This window comes from Rhineura floridana, chromosome 7, assembly GCF_030035675.1.
Source record: "Rhineura floridana isolate rRhiFlo1 chromosome 7, rRhiFlo1.hap2, whole genome shotgun sequence".
NCBI lineage: Eukaryota > Metazoa > Chordata > Lepidosauria > Squamata > Rhineuridae > Rhineura > Rhineura floridana.
This window is the reverse complement of record NC_084486.1, coordinates 139,868,105-139,888,472: the sequence shown is the minus strand read 5'-3', so window position 1 is coordinate 139,888,472 and position 20,368 is coordinate 139,868,105. Positions and strand designations below refer to the sequence as shown.

General features: G+C 43.1%; 2 protein-coding genes across 2 annotated transcripts; one reads left to right on the top strand and one right to left on the bottom strand.

Moving 5' to 3' along the window:
* Positions 1–992: 992 nt before the first annotated feature.
* On the bottom strand, positions 993–9,008 carry NDUFB5 (NADH:ubiquinone oxidoreductase subunit B5). The gene is made up of 6 exons (XM_061637387.1): positions 8,834–9,008; positions 6,499–6,587; positions 5,693–5,759; positions 4,285–4,346; positions 3,161–3,267; positions 993–1,197 (listed from the first exon to the last, which is right to left on the bottom strand). The coding sequence occupies exons 1-6, from the start codon at positions 8,958–8,960 to the stop codon at positions 1,077–1,079; spliced, it is 573 nt and encodes a 190-aa protein (XP_061493371.1). The 5' UTR covers positions 8,961–9,008; the 3' UTR covers positions 993–1,076.
* A 707-nt stretch (positions 9,009–9,715) lies between these two features.
* Positions 9,716–18,138, top strand: MRPL47 (mitochondrial ribosomal protein L47). Its single transcript, XM_061637386.1, has 7 exons — positions 9,716–9,865; positions 13,446–13,591; positions 14,267–14,327; positions 15,624–15,720; positions 16,924–17,054; positions 17,602–17,697; positions 17,830–18,138. Exons 1-7 carry the CDS (start codon positions 9,777–9,779, stop codon positions 17,948–17,950), a joined length of 741 nt encoding a protein of 246 aa, XP_061493370.1. The 5' UTR covers positions 9,716–9,776; the 3' UTR covers positions 17,951–18,138.
* The last annotated feature ends 2,230 nt before the right edge of the window (positions 18,139–20,368 follow it).

The window sequence follows — 20,368 nt, the reverse complement described above, 5'->3', positions numbered from 1 at the left end:
CTTCAGTTGTCCATGCTCTGGTAACCTCCAAGTTAGATTACTGCAATGCGCTCTACGCGGGGCTGCCTTTGAAGATGGTTTGGAAACTGCAGCTTGTGCAAAATGCAGCAGCCAGATTGGTAACAGGAACCAGACGGTTTGAGCATATAAAACCGATTCTTGCCCACCTGCATTGGCTGCCTGTATGTTTCCGAACTCAATTCAAGGTGCTGGTTTTAACCTATAAAGCCTTACATGGCTTAGGACCACACTACCTGATGGAATACCTCTCCCGACAAGAACCCACCCATACACTACGCTCAACATCCAAGGCCCTCCTCCGGGTGCCTACTCAGAGGGAAGCTGGGAGGCTGGCAACAAGGGAGAGGGCCTTCTCAGTGGTGGCCCCCAAATTATGGAATGATCTCCCTGATGAGGTGTGCCCTGGCGCCAACACTGTTATCTTTTCGGTGCCAGGTCAAGACTTTGCTCTTCTCCCAGGCATTTTAGCATGTGTTTTTAAATTTGTATATTTGTTTTCAATGTTTTTAATTGTTGTAAACCGCCCAGAGAGCTTCAGCTATGGCGCAGTATACAAATGCAATAAATAAATAAATCACAATACAAATTATGATTGTCTTTTTTCATAACTTGTCTTACTATATACAGGGGCTCTTCAATGAAGAAAAAATTGTGCCTATGAACCGTACGCGTCTACACACTTCACTGCAAATCCACAAATGTGAGAGCTAGAAACACCATGTCTATTTGTTAAGTGACAAAAGCAACTTGTCCTTCCAAATTCTAAACCAGATTCTACAGAAAAGTGGATGTAGATTCATACATCCTCATAGATCTGTTGCAAAAGTTTAACTCTTGCTTGGACCTTCTGCATCACAAGGCGAATACCACATACTGGCATTCAGGAAATAAAGTCTGTTTAAAGTCAATACCTGCTTGGTTCACTATGTTAGGTCACTAAATCAAGAACTATTGGAATCAATGCAGCAAGCTATTGAAATGGGATTTTTTATTTGAGTTACCAGGCCAGATATATATTACATAATTTCCACACCTGAGACAGGAGGCCAACTAGCTTAGTTGTCAGGTGTTGCTTTATAAGAATAATCGATAAGATTTGTGCTGGGGGTTTCATAGTGATACCACGGTCCATCTCCCCGCTCTTTCATTAGCCGGCGTGCTTCCTTCTCTTTCTTCCTATAAAGGGGGAGGGAAGGAAAATAAGATGTAAGAAAAAGTTTGACAGTGTGCTAGTTTGCACATTCCATTAAACTATAGTTTTTTAACTATATTGTGGCTTAATGGGAATGTGCTGGTGTGCACTGTGTTGCTCCCCCATTCCTGCTAGCCTGCCGGGAAACAAGCCACAGTCTTAATGTCATCCAAACACTGGCTTGTGGTTTGTCTGCCCCACCCCAACAAACCATAAGCAGTAAGTAAAGAACAAATTTTCATAGTCACTTGTGGCTTGTTTGGAGAGAAACCACGAGCCAGAGCTTGGACTACATGACAAGCCAGACCACTGCTTGTTTCCCGGCAGAAACAAGGGAAGGAGTGAAGCGCCTGTGATTTCTTATTCATATTAAAACATAGCTTATTTTAACCACGGTTTAAGGTGGCGTGTGAATTAGGCCAGTGTTATTCATCACTCAAGCCAAATACAGCCAGTTTGGCCAAAACTTTAAACAGCTGAGTGAATGGATTTGCTCCAGTGTTGAATTTGGCTGGCAGAGGCAGCAACCCATATACAACTTAATACCCATGTGCTTAAGCTGTCCAATTATGTCAGTTAGGGCCAGCTCACCATGCCCAATTCTTCCACGTGATCCTGCATGAGGGAGCAGGTGGAGAAAAGCCAGCATGTACAAAAATGAACCTTGGGGTGCTTGAAAGCTATAGCCACAGTTACAGCTGCTGAAAATTATTCAGCCAGGGTTGTGGCAGTGGCCATGTGGATTCCCCCATGCATTCATGCAGGCCTTTCGTGTACCTTCATACATGACTGTATGGAGGAATTTGGCAGTGGAAACCAGTCCTAGCAGCATAAAGAACAGAAGGGGCATCTGTTTATTCACCAAGGACAGCCAGGCCCAGAAGTGATGCTGTGAACTACAGGAAGACCAACTGAGGCCTGTTGCTAAAGCTGTCCCAGTTCATGCTGAACTGTAATTTCCAGTCAGTCCATGCTGAATTCAGCCACGCAAACTAACCTCGATCACAGGGACCATCCAGAATGTTACAAAGGCAAGAATCACATCTGTTGCTCCACTCGCTTTTGCCTCTGGCCTAGCCCACCACAGGCATGCAGCCTCTAGGAGGTTGCCCAAGAGGGAATGTGGCCCTTGGACTGAAAAAAGGTTTCCCACCCTTGTTGTAGGTTCAGGATGCCATCTCACAGCGCAAGACTGTGGGCTGGATTAAATAACCCATTGGATGCTATTCCAAGCCCCCAGGTGAAAGTTATTTGCAGATGCTGGCCAAACATCTTACCAAAGAAATGTTATGTCTCAGCACCTCCAAAAAGAAAACAAGAAGTTGGATGTGGAACGAGGGTGCTTCCCCCCACCCCTTAGGTCTTTTAAATACAATTTAAAAAACAACAACAGAAGAAGCACCTTTAACTAGTTGCATAAGACTGGGACAGGGAAGAGGAAAGAAAAGTGAGAACATTTCCAACTAACTGCAGCAAGTCTCTTTTTCAGCTGCCTACTTGGCTTGTAACTCATCCCTGAAATAATAGTTCAACACTCCATTACATTAAGCAATAGTTCAACACAACTTTGGGGACAGCTGTGGCTTAGTGGTAGTGAATCTGGCCTTGAAAGGTCCCAGGTTCAATCCTTGCCATCTCCAGGTAGGACTGGAAATGTCCACTGCCCCAAACCCTGGAGAGCATCTGCTAGTCAGCATAGACCAGATAAGAGGAAATGCACAGCCCTCCAGATGTTGCTGGACTAGAACTTCCATCATCCTTGACTCTTGGCCGTGCAGGCAGGGGCTGATGGGAGTAGAAATTCAAGAACACTGGAGAGTCACAGGTTCCCCAGACTTGGTATAGACAGTACTGTGCTGGGGGACCAAGGGTCTGACTCAGTACAAGGCAGCTTCCAAATGTTTCTAAGTCTGGGAAGCCACTAACACATCTGTGGATTTTTCCTACCGTAGTCCAGTTTTCTCCATTTCCACGTAGACTGCTGCCATTGCCTTTTCATATTCCTTTTCAGGAGAGTCAAGGAGATAGCAGGCAATCCACCTGGTTATTGGGTGCTGGGGAAAAGAAAAGCAAGCCATCACAAAGGACCTGAGAGCATCTGCATCGTACCACAGGTGCAGCAGAGAAAAGTTGGACACAGATGAGGTATGGGCAGATGGGAGAATCAGAATGGGTGGGTCCGTAGAAGATAGAGAGATAGTGACACATCCAATCATAGCCACCTCGTTGGAAATCAGCTACAGCTGGGGAAAAAATCCATCCACATTGGATTTTAAGGCTGTGGGAGACTATGCAAATGGTAAAATTGACAAGCATAGTCAGAGTACGGGAAGAAAGACAACTCAGCAACCACTTTATCAAAAAATGGAATTTGTTTATGCATTGGAGTAATAAAACGTAAGATAACGTTGAACCAGACTCACTGTTAGGACCACTGTGTTTAATCATACACAAGATTTGGCTTTGCCAGAACAATATTTGTACATTAACACTCTCTCTCTCCTCTATGTATTTTTCCCTTAGTTTGTAAAATAAAAGGAAAAAAGAAGGGGAGGGTCCATAATTCAGTGGAAGAACATATTCACTCCACACATGATCTTGGTTCAAATCCTAGCACCTCCAAGTTTTTTTTAAAAAAAAATGGATCTCAGATAGGACTGCATGGTATGGTGACATCATGTGATTGCCAAGTGGGCTGCCTCATCCACATGTCTGAGTGGCCCGCAGAGGTTGGGGGACATCAGGATCCTGCCTCCTGACTGGATCTACTTCCCCAGCCCTGTGCTGGAGAAATGGGGAGAGGTGGTATTCAGCAATTATCCTTGCCCCAGCAGCCCACTATTCACTCCCCCCCCCAAAAAAAATCTGGTCTGGAGTGTTGGTGCATCCTCTGAAACAGCATGGGAGGTGGGATTAACCCCCACCTCACTCAATGCAAAAACCTCCAATGGATTCAAATCCCTTTCACTGACAGAAGGAGTCCTTCAGTTCGCACATGGACAAGTCTGGATTTGATCCATAAAGTTTCTTCCAAAGACTGGTTTACAATAATCACTCAGTCCCATACTCACTTGATAGTATTCCCAGTGCTCTGGAACATAACCTTCTGGGATTTCAGCCAGTTCAGCTTCACCTGGTGGGAAGCAAGAAGTTCAGTTCAAGTGCAACAGACCTGTAAAAACACATTGGGTGGAATCCAACTAAGCAGTTCTGCCAGCAGAAAGACTTTTAGCAATGCAATGGATTTTCCCTGCCCTCACCTTCCCCTGCGGAGCCACCAAATCTGTTCTGTGGGTTCCCCTAACACTCTGGAGCAGATTTATGGAGTCTGCAGAAATCATGAGGGGAGACAAGGGGCAGGGAAATTCAACTGGGCAGGTAAAAGTCCTTGCACTAACAGCACTATTTAGCTGGATACCACCTATTGTCGGAAAGACAACTTTTGCTGGCCACAACATATTCTCTTCAAATTATGACTCATGCAACAACAACAACAACAACAACAACAACAACTTATTATTATTATTATTATTACCATTACAATTACAATTATTATTAGAATTAGAATTTATTACCCGCCCTTCACCCAAAGGTCCCAGGGCAGGTTACAACAATTGTAAACAAATTTTATTTACAACTATAATTACTAACAGTTAAAAACAACCTAAACATCACCACAGAAAATAGGGTGGGTCCGAAAATTATACATCTCAGGTGTTGAAAGCCATTTCCAGTCCCACTCCATGCCACACCCCTAGAAACCCATGTCTGGAATTCCACGCAGCAAAGAACCAACTAAAATTTCAGAGGTTTACTGCCATATGCATTTATTCCTGTTTGGATATTCTCTTTCAAAAAAAGAAACACAAATGGAAGAACTTTAGGTGCATGACAAAGACTTTCTTGTCCCAGCACGCATTATAAGGGAGTGTTTGGTTTTATGATGATTTTATTGTTTCATTTTCTGTATGGCTTGTACACCGCTTAGAAATTTATTTATTATTTGATTTATATCCCGCCCTTCCTCCTAGCAGAAGCACAGGGTGGCAGAAATGAGACCAGAAATGAAAATGATTAAGCTGTATTATTATTGAGATATATAACAATAGCAGCAGCTGCTGCAAATGATCATGGAACATGAAAGCAAACTGGCCAAGTAGTGTATTTTCTGGTTAAGTGGAAGCCTACTAACAAAGTTATTCAGAAAGTTCCAACATCCACAGAAGGCTTTTTTAAAAGCCACCTAAGGGACTGGTTCACACCACCCACTGAGGCCAGGAAGAAGTAGGGCCACTTGAGAACATTCCTCCTAGGTGAGTTTTTAAAAAAATCTAGTAGCACTGGTACCAATGAAGACCAGCAAACCAGATTCAATGTCACCAAAACAGCAGCTCTGCAGGAGAGCGGCAATCACTTGCTTCACTTAACTATTTCTCAGGTTAAAATGTAACGTATATTGAAACTTGTGGAAATACTCACCAATGAAGACATTGACAAATGTTATAAGTACAACTATTGGGATTCCAGTTAACGAAATATAGAACCTCTGTTTCAAAAGTGAAAGAAAAAAAACCCAAGATCATTATGTGGCAAAAATATAAAGGACCCTAAATTGTCATCAATCCCCAATAATTTTGAACCTGTCCTAATACAAACACTACAATATGGACTATTATGACATATTTTCTCTCCCAAGAAATGCGGGTACTTATCCAGGACTCAGACCTCTTAAATGTTCAGACACCACCTGAATTTTTAAATTACACATGTGAAAAGAGATCTGTATGAATGTCTATCCCTCATTGGTATGCATTGCTCACTCCAAAATATCTTCTTCTGATCTGTTTAAGTCAATGTCCAAAGAAGCAATAAGCACACAGGTATAAGAATCCTGGATTTCATTTATAGTTTTTGCCAGAGCAATTTTTTAAAATTAAAAATACTTCTACACCACGCTTCATCTAGACACCAGCTGCTGAAGAGGCAAGCCACTTGTGGCTTATCTCCTGGGAAACAGGAAGAGCTGCAGTGGTAAAAAAAAAAAGTCTTCACTGCATATATGGGGAAAGAGAAATGCTGCTTTTATGATCTACAGGCATCTCTGCCCTGTTTACAAAGCTCAGAAAGCTATCTTTAAGGTAAAGCCAAGCCTTGGACTTAAGTAGGCTGAAGACAATAACATTTAGGAGCCACTTACAAACACAGAATAACTTTTTCAATCCAACTGTCTTGTGTGGCATTTTTGTCTCCTACAATTCTTCCCTCCCCAAAGAATGTAAACTCACCAACAATGACAGGAATCGCTTATCATAAAATTGTGTTGTCTTGATGACAAACATCCTTTTCCCACCATGGCTGCCGTGGCGCACCGGAGCTAGAAAATTAGGTCACTGTTTCAGTACAAATCAAGAGTTATTTCTACAACCCACTCAGAACGCAAGGAGCCTACGACTGCATTCTCATTTGCAGGCATACCTTCTGACGCAGATATTCTATGTGGGAAAACGGAGGCTGAGAGCAAGAGACCTGTCCAATTCTGTCCAGCAAAGACAGCTTTCTTTGTCAATTATTCCCTTTATTATCATCACCCATTTGAAACCATGCCCTTCCTCCAAGGAGCCACCCTTTGGAAAGACCCGTATTTCAGTGACAGAGCAGATGTGTGGTCTGCAAATGGTGCTAGGCTCAATTGCTGGCATCTCCAGGTAGGCACAGGGAAAGACTCCTGCCACCACCATGGACAATATTGAACTAGATGGTCCAATTATCTGACTCAGACTAAGGCAGCTCCCGACATTTCTGTTATTTTAGCCTCACAACAAGCCTGTTAGATACATGGACAGCAGAGAGTGAAGTCTGAGCAAGAATGCGAACCTGGGCTTCCTGTGTCCTTACACCCAATTACTGCAGCCGATTGACTCGATTACAAAAAAAATAAAACTGCCACAAGCCATATTCAAGCATCTGTATCTGAGGTCTTGCACCTGGCTATAAAAGTATTACAGGAAAAATACTCTCCTCTTCACAGCGGCTCTACCAGTACTGTAGTGGCAAATTCAGAAGTGCAGGGGCCCTTCATGATAGTCACTGCCACACCCATCCTCCCCCTTTTTTTGTTGCTGGGTTGAGAAAAATTCTTGTTAATGCCTTTTCCCACAACAGGCATCCCTAGGAGTCAATACGCATGGACGAGTGGGAATATTAGCTACTGAGAAGAGTCTTTCCAGTGACTGACTCACTTCCTTTCACGCTGGCTCCAGACAACAGGAAAGGACAAGAAAGTATGTGAGAAGACTCTTTGCAGTGGCTAGCACACTCCCCTTTCGTGCCAATTGGCTAGTAGGATGCTAGAAACATTGGGACCATGATCCCAAAAAAGTAAGAGGTCTAAGACCCCCAAGACCCCAGATGACTACACCCTTGGGTTCTACATATTCCAAGGTTGATCTCCAACATGTAAAAACAGACACCAATGCCTTGGTATAGCTCAGAGTAATCAGTGCTTGCTTTATGACATAGCCTGGAGAAAACTAAAATTAAAAGGTACCCATGATTCTATGGAAGGAGTGGCCAACAGGCAACCCTCAAAGCTCTTTTTATTTTGTTTTATTCATTTGATATAGAACCAGTGTGGCAAGGTAGTTAGAGTGTTGGACTAAGACCTGGAAGACCAGGGTTTAAATCTCCCCTGGCCATAAAACTCACAAGGTACCTTGAGCCAGTCACTGCCTCTCAGCCTAACCTACCTCACAGGGTTGTTGTGAGGATAAAATGGAGTGGGGAACGTGTATACCACCTTGAGCTTCTTGGAGGAAATGGTGGGATATAAATAAACAAACAAGTTTATACTGCCTTTCCAAACAGGAGACCAAGGTGCTTTACCCCAGAGATAAAATAGTTGAATCAATTACAAGACCAATAAAATTAAGACACTTCTTAAATTCTCATTGCAAGAAGCAGTGGGTTGATTGAGTCTACTCTATGTTCCAAATTCAACATAAGTATCTGTCCTAAGTTTCCTTTTCTAACAAGTTCCAACTAAATCTAAGACATCTGAATTTCTTCGCTGTAGTATCGTAAACACAACACTAAAATAAGAAGCATTTCCCAAGAGCCATGTATTTATATTACATTTGCATTTATGCTCACCTTTCCTCCAAGGAGCCCAAGGTGGCCCAACATAGTTCTTTCCTCCTCCCTCATTTTGTCCACACAACTCTGTGTGGTAGATTAGGCTAAGAGCCAATGACTGACCCAAGATCACCCAGTGAACATCAGAACTGTGGGGGAATTTGAATCTGGGTCTCCACAGTCTTAGTCCAACACTCTAACCACTATGCCAGACGAAAAGCCACTGCAAGACCTCCTTTGTAAATAGAGTTGCCTTCTTTTCCCCTTTTGGTCCCTCTGCATGGCTGGCAGAAATCAAGGAGGCGAAAGCTTCACCTGTTGAATTTCTACCTATGCAGCAGCTTTTACAGGCAGAAGAGGCACACCAGTAAGAAAAGGTGACAACTCAACCTGTAAAATTCAGGGGGGGTTCTCCCAAATCCCCGGCTCATCCTCAAGGTCAACCTGGGGGAAAACCCCAAGATCCTCCCCCACCCTCAAGATCCATACCGATGACTCCAGAGCGACAGGCGGCGCGTCCGAGCAGGGGGATGCGACTCCAGAGCGCTGAGCTGGGCAAGGTCCGCCTAGCACCCCAAGCAGCCGCTGCCCGGAGCAGGAGGCTCATGGCCGCCATGTCTGCGACTGGCAAGGAAACAGCGAAGGATCGTTACAGTCAGCGAAGAGTACGGCTGAAGCCGCTTTGCCGCCATCTTTGGAATGGGCACTATTTTCTTAATACAGCCGGTCGGGTGACACATAGACTAACTAACAGACTAATATGAAGAGCCAGTTTACGGGGTCCCTATACACTCCCCAGAGAAATCATCAATCCCATAGAAATCAGTTTCTATACCTGTCCATACAAATCAATGGAGGAATCCGGGATTTTCAGCATACCTATGATTGGCTGGCAAGGTGTGTTCCTCCCCACCTCGTTCTCTCAAACAAAAGATAACCAACAAGGAGAGGAGAGGGGGCTGTTTTGTTTTTTAAGTCTGAATTTTATTTCATGTAAAAACTTTAAAGTTTTTTTTTAAGTTTAGTTCTTTAGTAAGCCCCACTGAATTAAATTAAACTTACTTCTGAGTAGACACGGCTAGGCCTGCACTTCACGCACGTTCCAGTGGAGTGCAAGAAGGCGCCCGTGAGTGCAACTGACTGGCTTGACTGGCGCGGGGGACCGCAGTTTGAGGAGACTGGCCTCATTAAGGTGCAACATTAACAGAGGAGGAAATTTTAGCGCTGTTTTATGGTTCCCTCTCTTTCCTTCAGCCACACGCCCCTCCCAGCCCCTGCCATTCTGTGCCTACAGAGAATCGCAGCTAAGACAGACTTTCACTCCTTTGCGGAAGTTAACCCCGCGTGTCTTTCTTCAACTTTTTAATTTCCTGATCTATGGCTAATGATCGCCGGCAGCCGCCTATGAGCATTGTGGGATATTGGAGGTGTCATGGCGGCGGCAGCGCTTTGCCGACCGTTTTCAAAGATCTTGAGGTTGACGGGAGTGACTTGGGGCGCGCCGGCGACTTCTTCTTCTAGGTAGGCAGGCGGTGAGCGGGAAGAGGATGAAGGGAGCTGCTGGGTTTGCCCTGGGAGGCTAGAACAGGCGCTTTTCGAAAGACGGGACGAAGGACACTTGATCCCCTATAAAGAGCCCCTATGGCTGTACAGTAATACCTCAGGTAACGAAGTAGATGCGTTCTTGGACATTGATTCTTTGACAGAAACTTTGGTACCAGAGGTAACATGGAAAGAATAGGGATAGGTTTCTTCATCACAAAAAAGAATAGCAGTTCAACATAGTTCAGCAAACATTTTATTCAAAACTAACAATACGCGTGTCTAAAATGAAACAACCAAGTCAGGTAAGCCTTGGATACAGACTGCTTGAAAGCTGCTGCCAAAATGCATCCAGGGATGCCTGCCTTGCCTTTTTTTTCTTGTATCATTTCTTCTTGCTGTAGCAATCTGCAGCTTTGAACACAGTTCTCCTCTCCATACACTCAACCAGGCAGGCAAAGAGCACCTGAGCTTGGTCTCTCTCTCTCTCTGCCATCCTTCCCTACACTCAGTCAGATACATCTGCAGTAAACAGTGCTTCCAGGGCACCCAAAGCACTGCTTACTGTGGAGGCACCTACACCACCTGGCAAGGAGCGCCATTCCAGTCACGTGTGAGAGAGCTGCCTGTAGCAGTCGCAACCAGTAGACAAGGAGCCACAGTCTGATTATGTCATTGTGCACCCCACACACACCCCAAAAAAGACCTTGTTAAGGACCTTCTTTCCTGGAGGATTTGTTAACTGAGGTATTACTGTAATAGGTTGGCACAAGAAGGGGGGGTTCGCTTCAGGAGCTGCCCCTGCCAAAATTCCTTATCCTACCCACCTATTAGGGATGTGGGAGCCCCCTTCTCCATTGCAGTCCCCAAGGAGCGAGCATCCCTCTAATCTTGGCTAGGACTGCTTCAGGCATGTTGGAAAATCCCTGCTCGGGTCAGCAGGTCGTGCTCATGGGAAGGAGGCTGGTTACCAGGGCAAGGTAGGGCACAGCCCTACCGGTATGCTTATGGCTGCGTTGGTTAAGTGATCACAGAAAAGCAGTATCCTTTCAGAAGAGAAGAAAGATGGGGAGAAAAGCAGGGGAAAAAAATAAATCAATATTTATTTTACACCATTATTAAACATCATCAAAACATCATATATAAATCATACAACATTAACAAATTTAAATGCTCAAAAATAATTTAAAATAAACTCATTAGTTGTTACCACACATTTATGGAATTCAACTTTTAAAGCCAGGATATTTTCATTTACAATTTTCAGAATACTGCCGATCTTACTTGTGCTTATTCTTTCCCTTTTCTTTTTGGTTATGGTATAAACCAGAAAAGAAGGGAGGCAGAAACCCACTTAAAGAAATCATATCCATCTATATGCTGGCAAAGGACCTTGATCATGTTCTTACTGGTTCATGTATTGTACAAAGTCATACCAATTCAAAATAAATTTATCTCTTGTGCTTTGACCTCTAGAGACTCAGAGCTTTGGGGTTAGTTTCTCTAACAATGCTTCATTCCAGACCAGTTTATACCGATATTCTATGTTAGCAAAACAAATTGGCCCTGCCTCTGGTGACCCCCTTGGCTGCCCCACCAGGTCCAGTGATTACCACTCCTTTGGGGAGAAAGGGTGGGATGTACATTTAATAAATAAATACCAGGCACCACTGATTGTACTTATATGTTCAATAGGTGTGTAGAAAAGGGTAGTTTTGTGGCAAGTTACACTACTACTTTTTGGTATAATTGTTCAAAGTAAAGGAACCCTGTCCTCAATTGTATTGGCTTATCCAAATCCCAGCATTCACACAAATAGGCCTAGGGAACAGTATGCTGTCCATACATAGATTGGCATGTGGTGCAGTGATCACATACATCTGTTTTAGGTTGTGTTTGTTTGTGTGCTGGGAAATGCCCTTAGTACTGTTCCACGTTATATTACAAAATTCCTACACTGAAGATAGTTTGATATAATAAAATAACATGAAACCTGTATGCAGATTGCAATGTTTGGTGGTCACATACCAGACCTTTTGATCCAGAAGGATCCCTGTGGTGGGTTATTGATAAAATACTTTTAAACTAGGGTGCTTCAACACCTGCTGGGTTCACTCTGAGTATGTTGGCTATCACCGTCTGTGTCTTGACCACAAACACAAGCTTGAAAACTATCTCGCAAAACCCTGTCCCAGTGCAGATCCTCCTATTAAGTATGACTCAGGAGGGGCTTTAGAGGTCATTGTATAGAACATCAATTTTTTACTTCTGAATCAAAATATCTCACCTGGATTATTTCCCATTTTCTGTGCTTCATCTTATTGCTTCTTTATTTACATTTATATTTTACTACCTTTGCCTCCATGCAGGCCAGGGAGGCAGGGGGGGAATCCTTGAGCTGCTATACCAAAACAAAATACAGGCTTGTGTGTTAACCCAAAATGTGTTGGGCTACAATAAATCATCTTCATTATTTTTCCAACCCTGCATTTTTTTGTTTGGCACCTCAAGGATTCCCCCCTCTCCCTGGCCTGCATGTACTTTGGTGCTCCTCTGCTATTTCTGTTCATTACTATCTTTGCCCCCAACAACTATTGTTACCATTTCACATATGAGGAATGGCAGATAGTGATTCAACTGTGACAGAAGTGGGATTTGAACAAATATATTCCAGAATCTTAGCTGCCTATGCACTAACATTGGCCCTGAGAATTCTGCAGCTCAAAATCACAGAAGGCATGATGTCACTTACCAGAGTGAAACGATATGAAAATCTTGCTACCCACTTGGCCACTTGCAAGTAAGAATTGCTTCCAAGGAACTAGGCAGAGAAGCATTTGTAAATCAGCAAATATCTGGGGGTTGTTTTTTTTCTTTGTACCAAAGATAGAGGGCCAAGCAGAGGCTCGTAGAAATTTTTAATGGACTCATTTATAGGCCATCTCTATTTGTAGAGAATACTACATTAGGCTTTTTAACCCATTATTCTGAACACAGGTAAAAAGCTATATCTAGGCACGTACAAGTGTCTGTGTGAAAGAGTATACATTTATTGATTTGTACAGCTGAGCTGTTATGGACACAAACTGTACACTTGTTGAACATCACAAATGAATAATGGTGCAAGTGTACAGCTTAACTATTAAGGAACACAAATACCCAGATAGTAAACTCATTTAATGTAATGTGTGTGAACACTCTTCCTGTTTCACTAAAAAGAAACCAGCAACTCGGTTAAAGACAACATATTGGATATATGTTTACTTCAAAGTAAATTCAACTGTGTTCAGGGAGATTGATTTGCAGGTAGGGGTACATAATAAGTTGCAGCCTTTTCTGGAAAGTGAGGCTTCCATAGCATAGATGTTATGCAGGCTCTAGCTTGCTAGAGAGGCTGTTGTATGTTTGTGTAGTGTCTGGATCTAGAGTCTCTCAAAAGTATGTAGTTTAACAGACAAATATTGAAACTATGAATTGGTTTTAGAAAGCCTTTTAACAAAAACTGAGTGGTGTTATTTTGTTTTTGTTTTTTAAAAAATAATACTTTATTGTCCTTCAGATTAATCCTTAACAATCTTCACAAGAATGCTACAAAAGTGGAAATAATCCCTCCCTGTACGTTACTTCATACCTCCTTGCCTCAAAATGGGCTGGAAGAATTTTTTGATGATCCCCAAAACTGGGGAAAGCCAGAAGTCAAATCTGGTAAGATGCTCTGAATCGGTTAATTTTGACTCTTCTGCTGGCCTCCCACTTTCTGAATATGCAAGCTAGGCAGGGCTTTAAGTAGTTCAATAGTAGTACATCATATGCTAGCTTGGGTGTTTTCTACATGTCTGCAAAATCGCTGCTCCAGTGTACAATCTGTCTTGTTCAGAATTTGCCACCTTAGATTTCAATTTGTTTGTTTCCATTTAAAGATGTCATTCTGTCAATCAATGTGTTAAAATTATTTTATTTGTTAAAATAGAAGACAGTGAGAGTACAGTACAGGAAACCATTTTGTCCTATTTTGACCTGTGTCACTTTTTCTGAATTCCATATTGTTGAAGTTTTTTGAAGCTCTTATGGATGCAAAGGAGAGATTGGAAATGTGCCTTTTTTTTTTTTTATGGGGATGGTGTCAGGTGAAAGTTGAGAACCTGGTGACAGTGGCTTGGCAAGTGATTACAGTGGGCAGAAAATGGGGATTTCTTTAAATAATGGTTCTGAAGACACATGATGCAGCCACCTGCTGATGCTGAGTAGGTTTGAGTCTGGTCAATGAATACCTTTGAACAGTTCCCCAAATAGACTCTATTGCCGCAGAATCAGTATAAAATATGAATGGCCATTTTGTCCCTTTCAAAAACTCTATGATGTATGTTGTGGCTCCCACAGGGGACTCCTGGACAGTAGAACAGCTCCGAGGCAAGAACAGTGAAGATTTGCACAAACTTTGGTGAGTGTTTTTCAATGGATTGAATGGCTCATATCTCCTTGAAATGACTATACTTGCCTCATCCTTATGCACAATATTTCAAGAATTGCTTCTGCTTGGTAATAATTTCAGAGTCTATATTGCATTGCACGTCTGCAGTGAAGCCTTTGCCACTGATTGGCTGAGCTCTTGTAGTGGCTCAGAACTTTTAGGGAACTAAATATTTGCAGAAGAGTTAAGTGGTCAGTTTGGCTGGGACTAAATCCTCACACATAGCCAGACTGAAGTCTCAGGATGTAAGGAAGCTAAGGGGCAAGGAGTCTTATGGAAGGGTGCAGTGTATTTTGTTGTATTTTCTTAACAATGCTTGAGAAAATAGTTTCAAGGAAAGGTATATGGGGAATGAAGCTTGAGAAAAAGGTCAAGAGGCACAGGACCTTGAGGAAAGAAGGGGGTAAAGTGAGGAGATGGCTCTGAACATGCTTAAGATGAGTCTTTATGCTGTGGGAAAGGAGGAGTGCTAAGGAGGCTGACCAAGGGAAAAAATGACTAAAAGAAAGGGATCAAATCAGGCAATGGACTGAAAAGCAGGAATCTGAGGGCAACCATGGATGGTGGAGACATGAAACTGAAGAAAGAAGGAGACAAGGAAAAAGTAGGACTGGAAGAAACCTACACACCCTGTTTAATAACAGGAGGAGCTGGGCACTATTGACAGGGAGGAAACCAAGCAAGGCATAAGGTCACTAGATCTCAAGCTTAAACCATGACAGCTTAGATTCTGTTGGTTGTGACATCTTACCATCCCTGGATCATTGTAACATAGCAGCCTAAAGAGGCAGTGATGGCCAAGAAGCAGTGGGAAGTGGTGGTTGGGCTGAATGTTACATATTTCAGAAATTCGTATTGAATTTCATGTGCACAGCCATGAGGAGGAATTTGGGGGCTTTCACTTCCACTTTTGCTTAAACATGGTTTGTCACGTCACCCGGAACCAACAAATTGTGGTTATGGCTAACCACAAATGTGCCAACTTCAAACCATAGTTAGCTAACCACAGTTACGATTAACCACAGTTCTGGATCTGGCCAACGTGGTAAGCTGTAGCTAAGCAAAAGCAGAAGCAGAAGCAGAAGCAAAAGCTTTTGAACTTCTCTGCCAGCTGTGTGGGAGGAGGAAGTATTTGAGCCCAAGGTTTGCTGTGCCTTGTTACTTATTTGTACTGCACTAAACTGTAGTTTAGCATGACATGTGAATACGGCTAGTGACTGCCAGCTAACAATCTAATGGTGCTTACCAGTATGTTCTCTGGCTTAGGTATGTCCTGCTAAAAGAGCGAAACATGCTTTTAACGTTGGAACAAGAAGCAAAACGGCAGAGGCTGCCAATGCCAAGCCCAGAGCGATTAGAAAAGGTAACTTGATGCTGAGAAGGTCACTGGCGATCATGTTCTTTGTGAAGGATGCAGTATTTTCAATTCTGCCAAGGACTGTTTGCAACTTTTACCTGATTTTATATTGGGTCAGATAAGATAAAGCAAGTATTTAAACTTTCCCTAATTCTATATAGCCCCTTAAACTCTTCTGTTAATTTGCCCTCACCCTTAGTCCCGCCTCTGTGGATCTTGGCAGCCGGAGGCAGGATTCTGAAGCAGTTGCCAGTCTGGAGATTGTTTTGGTGTCAGCTGATGCCGTACAGAGATTGTGCTAATACCTGAGCAGCTGCTTTTCCAAAGTTGCACACCAGGTTTGCAAATGAAGCTTGCACATCGTTGTACCTCTTTATACCACTTGCAGCTTCCCACTAAAGTCCACATCAGCTGGCTGTGAGAAGCTGTTGTCTATCCTTGCACTAAGAGGCACCAGCAGCATGAGGCTATGAAAGTGGATTCAGAAGGTGTGGGATGCAAGGGAATGCTTCATGAAACTTCAGTTCAATGAGTCTGACAGAACCTGAGTCACCAGGCTCTGGAATTTTCAAGAATTTTACATTTTGCAGCACAAAACCCAAATTTCTGTAATGGGGGGGGGACGTGCATATTGGCATCCTTCTGCTTAAGTTGCATCCACACAATGGAAAGTTTAATGGAGGATTTCTGTGTTCAGTATTTAATAAAAAGTTAGGAAAAGGATTGCTATTCAGGGAAAATGTGAGGGAGATGACTATGTCTGTAAGTAAGGCAGAATTTATCACAGCAAGAAAGTGTGGTTGTAATTTCAGCAGAGGTGCTGCATGGGGACAGTGAAAGGTTCTTGGGCATTCATTCATTGCAATAGGCCTTGCTTAAACAGATTTCCAGCAAAGCGTTCTTTAGTTTGTAGGGAGTACAATGGGGTAAGCAAAACCTGCTCTAAGACTGCCTGGCCCTTTCTGCCATAATAATTGGTGTAGGGCAGCCTGTTCCAACCTGCAATTTTGGACTGCAGTTCCCAATAGCGGTGCTGGCTGGGGCTGATGGGAGTTGTAGTTCAAGTTCAGAGTTGTGGCTTTCCACCAATCTGGAAAGCACCTAGTGTTTCACCTAGTGAAGGCTTGGTGTAGGAAGTTCACCTGGGCTCAGCTTCTTTAGTGTGGATTGGTGGCTTCAGAGCTGAAACTCATACTTTGTCCTCTTCAGGTAAAAGATTCCATGGAAAGAATGGATCTTGTCATTCAGGAAAGGGAAGATGCTTTGCGACTGTTACAGACTGGCCAGGAGAAAGAGATGCCAGGCGAATGGAGAACTGACTTCTTAGGCCGCACCTTTTGGTATAAGAAAAAATTCTGGTGTTTTCAGAGCTGCATGGGATACCCAGCTATGTCCTCCAGCAGAAGGGAATGCCTCTGTAGTACATTTTCTCTGGCCTATCAAGAGTGGGAGGGAACCTTCAGGACAGCAGGAGCTTAGGAAGACTGGCAGGCTGTCCCCTTGCATGTCCTTGTGGAGTGAAAAAAAGACTAGGAAAAGCTACTGTTGCTCTAAAATAACTAACCTGTCCTCTTACATTGATCTTCCGAATGAACCAGTTTCTCAGTTGTTCGGACAGGAAATGTGATTGGCTAGTCAGGGCAGATGAACAGCTGATGGCAACCAAGGGATTGATGTTTATGTTTGTATGTTGATATGGGTTAAAAAAAAACTTTATTATGCTGTAAAATGCTGTGTGATGTATTTTGGGTGGTGAAAAGCTAGATACTATTTTGGGTGGAAATCTGCATAGCTTTTCTTGCTTTTTTCCAAACTTTAAAAAAAGTTGTGCTCTGCATTTCCTCCCAAAGAGGCCCAAACATCACTCACAGTTTATCTCTGTTGCAGGTACACGTTCAAGGAATGGCCAATCCCCTGGTACCTGAACAAACATCATAATAGGAAGAGGTTCTACTATTTGCCACGTATCAACCGTTTTCTCAGGTATGACTGGCAGACTTTAACACACCTTTTCTCCGTTTCTTACTTCTTGTCCTGGTTTGCCTTTTCCTTGGAGACAAAGAAAATAACTTCTGCATTTATTTGTAACTTACGGTGGTTGGTTCCCTCTTGCAGGCTCAGATTTGAAAAGTATTTGCGCAAAGAAACAAAGAAGAGAAATTTGCAGAAACAGCAAGAGAAGCGTTTACAGGAAAAATTCCCTCATCTCAAAAATGCCACTCAGTCTCAGAGTTAACATGGAGCGGCAAGTGTTTGATAGACCTGGCAGCATAACTGTAACGCCATATGGAAATGTGACACAAATACTCTGCCTCTGGAACTGGCTGTAAATGGACAAAGAATAAGGCAGGATCTGTGATGTGATGTAAAACAAACTCATTTTTTTCCTTACCAAAATAAAATTGCTCCGTCCTTCTTGTAAAACATTTGTCTATTCAGTCTTGTTTCTATTACAGAACCATTTAACTTAAATCAGCTTTCTGTGTGCCACCTACTAAGTTCAGGATGCAAATTCTACAATTCTGCAAATGCACCCACACAAAAATATACTGAGATGCTCTATTTAAAATCCTTTTATTTCAAAAAAATCAAGTTTCTAGACCTTATAGTGAATTGCCTAGCAATATCTTTAATGGTGGGGGGGGAAGGGGGCTGTGGACTCATGCATAGCTCTTTGGCTCTTCCCATGATGATCAAAAGTTGAAAAACATATGGAAGATTTATACAGCTGGGCTGAATTTGGTTCAGGGCTTACTAGCAGGTATTGGCCATGATGTATGATCTATTCATTTGATTTATATGCCACGCTTCCTCCCAGTAGGAGCCCAGGAACCCATGATATAGGTGGTATGAAGGCCAAGGAAGCAAGAAGGGTATGGTCTGAAGGCACGAGGTTGCCACCTTGTTGAAGTTGAGCAGGTCTGGGTCCAGTTAGTGCCTGGATGGGAGACCACTTGGGAATCACATATATGGTGCCTTGAGTTCCTTGATGAAAGATGGGATATAAATGTAAGAAAATAACTGGTTCTAGAGCTATCCTATCAACCCCAACAAATGGAAGAGCACACAATCAACACATTCTCTAGTTTTGCATCTGTGAATCGTAGATGGAGATAGAAGCCTGCTTTGTCTAGCAAAGACATAGAGGCAAAGCAATCCTAAGTATAGGAAGCTGGCAGAACTTACACCAGCTTAAGTCAGTATACATTACCCCTATGCAGTTCTTTGAGAGGATGATTGCCAACCAGATCCAGGAACTCTTGGGAGACAGATTTTCTTGATCTATTTCAGTCAGGATTCAGGCCTAGGTTTGGTACAGAAACTGTCTTGGTTGCCCTGTATGATGACCTATGTCAGGAGAGAGATGGAGAGTGTGACTCTTTCGATCCTCGATCGTTCAGCGGCTTTTGACACCATCAATCATAGTATCTTTCTGGACCAACTGTCTGAGTTGGGGATTGGGGGCACCACATTGTGGTGGTTCTGTTCCTGGATGGCCAACTCCAGAAGGTGGTTCTTGGGGGATCATTGCTTGGCTCTCCAGTATGGGGTCCCACAGAGGTCACTTCTGTCCCCCATGTTTAAACCACTGAATGGAGTAATAAGGATTTTTTAAGTGTGTTATCAGTAGGCTGAGGACACAGCTCTTTTTCTCCTGTTCATCTGCAGGTGAGGCAGTGGATGTGCTGAATCCATGCTTGGTTGTGATAATGGACTTGATGATGGCCAATAAACTGAAGCTTAATCCAGACAAGACTAGGATGCTATTGGTGGGAGGTTCCTCTGATCGGCTGAGTAGTGTGCAGCCTGGTCTAGATGGGGTCACACTCCCTCTGAAGGTTTGTAGTTTGGGGGTTCTCCTTGATCCACTGCTGTCACTTGAGGCATGGGTGACCTCAGTGACACTGAATGCCTTCCAGCAGCTTAGGCTGGTGACCCAACTGCTACCCTATCTGGATAGGGATAATCTGGCTACAGTAATCTATGCTCTGGTAATTTCAAAATTGTATTATTGCAATGCACTTTACGTGGGGCTGCATTTAAAAATGGTTCGGAAGCTTCAATTACTGCAGAATGCAGCTGCCCGACTATTGACAGATTCAAAGTTAACACAGCATATAACATCTATCCTGTTCCAATTGCATTGGCTGCCTATAAGCTTTGAAGCCCAATTCTTAGAGCTGGTTTTGACCTATAAAGCTCTTTATGGCTCAGGACTCCAGTATTTTCTGGAACGCCTCTCCCAATGTGAACCTATCCAGACCCTTAGATCTTCAGGTCTCCCCTTCGAGTGAAGCTCGCAGGATGGTGACAAGGGAGAGGGCCTTTTCAGTTGTAGCTCCCTATCTGTGGAATATGCTCCCCAGCGAGGACCACCTGGCACCATCATTATCTTTTTGGTAAAGAAGTACCTTTTCTCCCAGGCATTTGATAGATTGAGATGTTTTATTTTTAATGTGCTGCCAAACCTTCCTGTGGCTGTGTGGGAGTAGTATAGCTATTGTTTAGTTGTTTATTATTATGTTTTTACAGTGGGCTCCCACTGGGAGAAGGGGCAGGATATAAATCAAGTACATAAATAGTGTTTTATTTGTTTTAACATTGTGCAAGTCGCTTTGGGACCTTCAGGTATCAAACAACTAATAAATCAAAT

Coding starts and splice junctions, on each gene's coding strand:
- NDUFB5 (XM_061637387.1), bottom strand. CDS start 8,960: ATGGCGGCCATGAGCCTCCTGCTCCGGGCAGCGGCTGCTTGGGGTGCT. Junction 3,268..4,284: donor AGCACTGGGAATACTATCAA/GTGAGTATGGGA, acceptor TCTTTTCCCCAG/CACCCAATAACCAGGTGGAT. Junction 1,198..3,160: donor ATGGAGAAAACTGGACTACG/GTAGGAAAAATC, acceptor CCCCCTTTATAG/GAAGAAAGAGAAGGAAGCAC.
- MRPL47 (XM_061637386.1), top strand. CDS start 9,777: ATGGCGGCGGCAGCGCTTTGCCGACCGTTTTCAAAGATCTTGAGGTTG. Junction 15,721..16,923: donor GCCCAGAGCGATTAGAAAAG/GTAACTTGATGC, acceptor TGTCCTCTTCAG/GTAAAAGATTCCATGGAAAG. Junction 17,055..17,601: donor TTCTTAGGCCGCACCTTTTG/GTATAAGAAAAA, acceptor TCTCTGTTGCAG/GTACACGTTCAAGGAATGGC.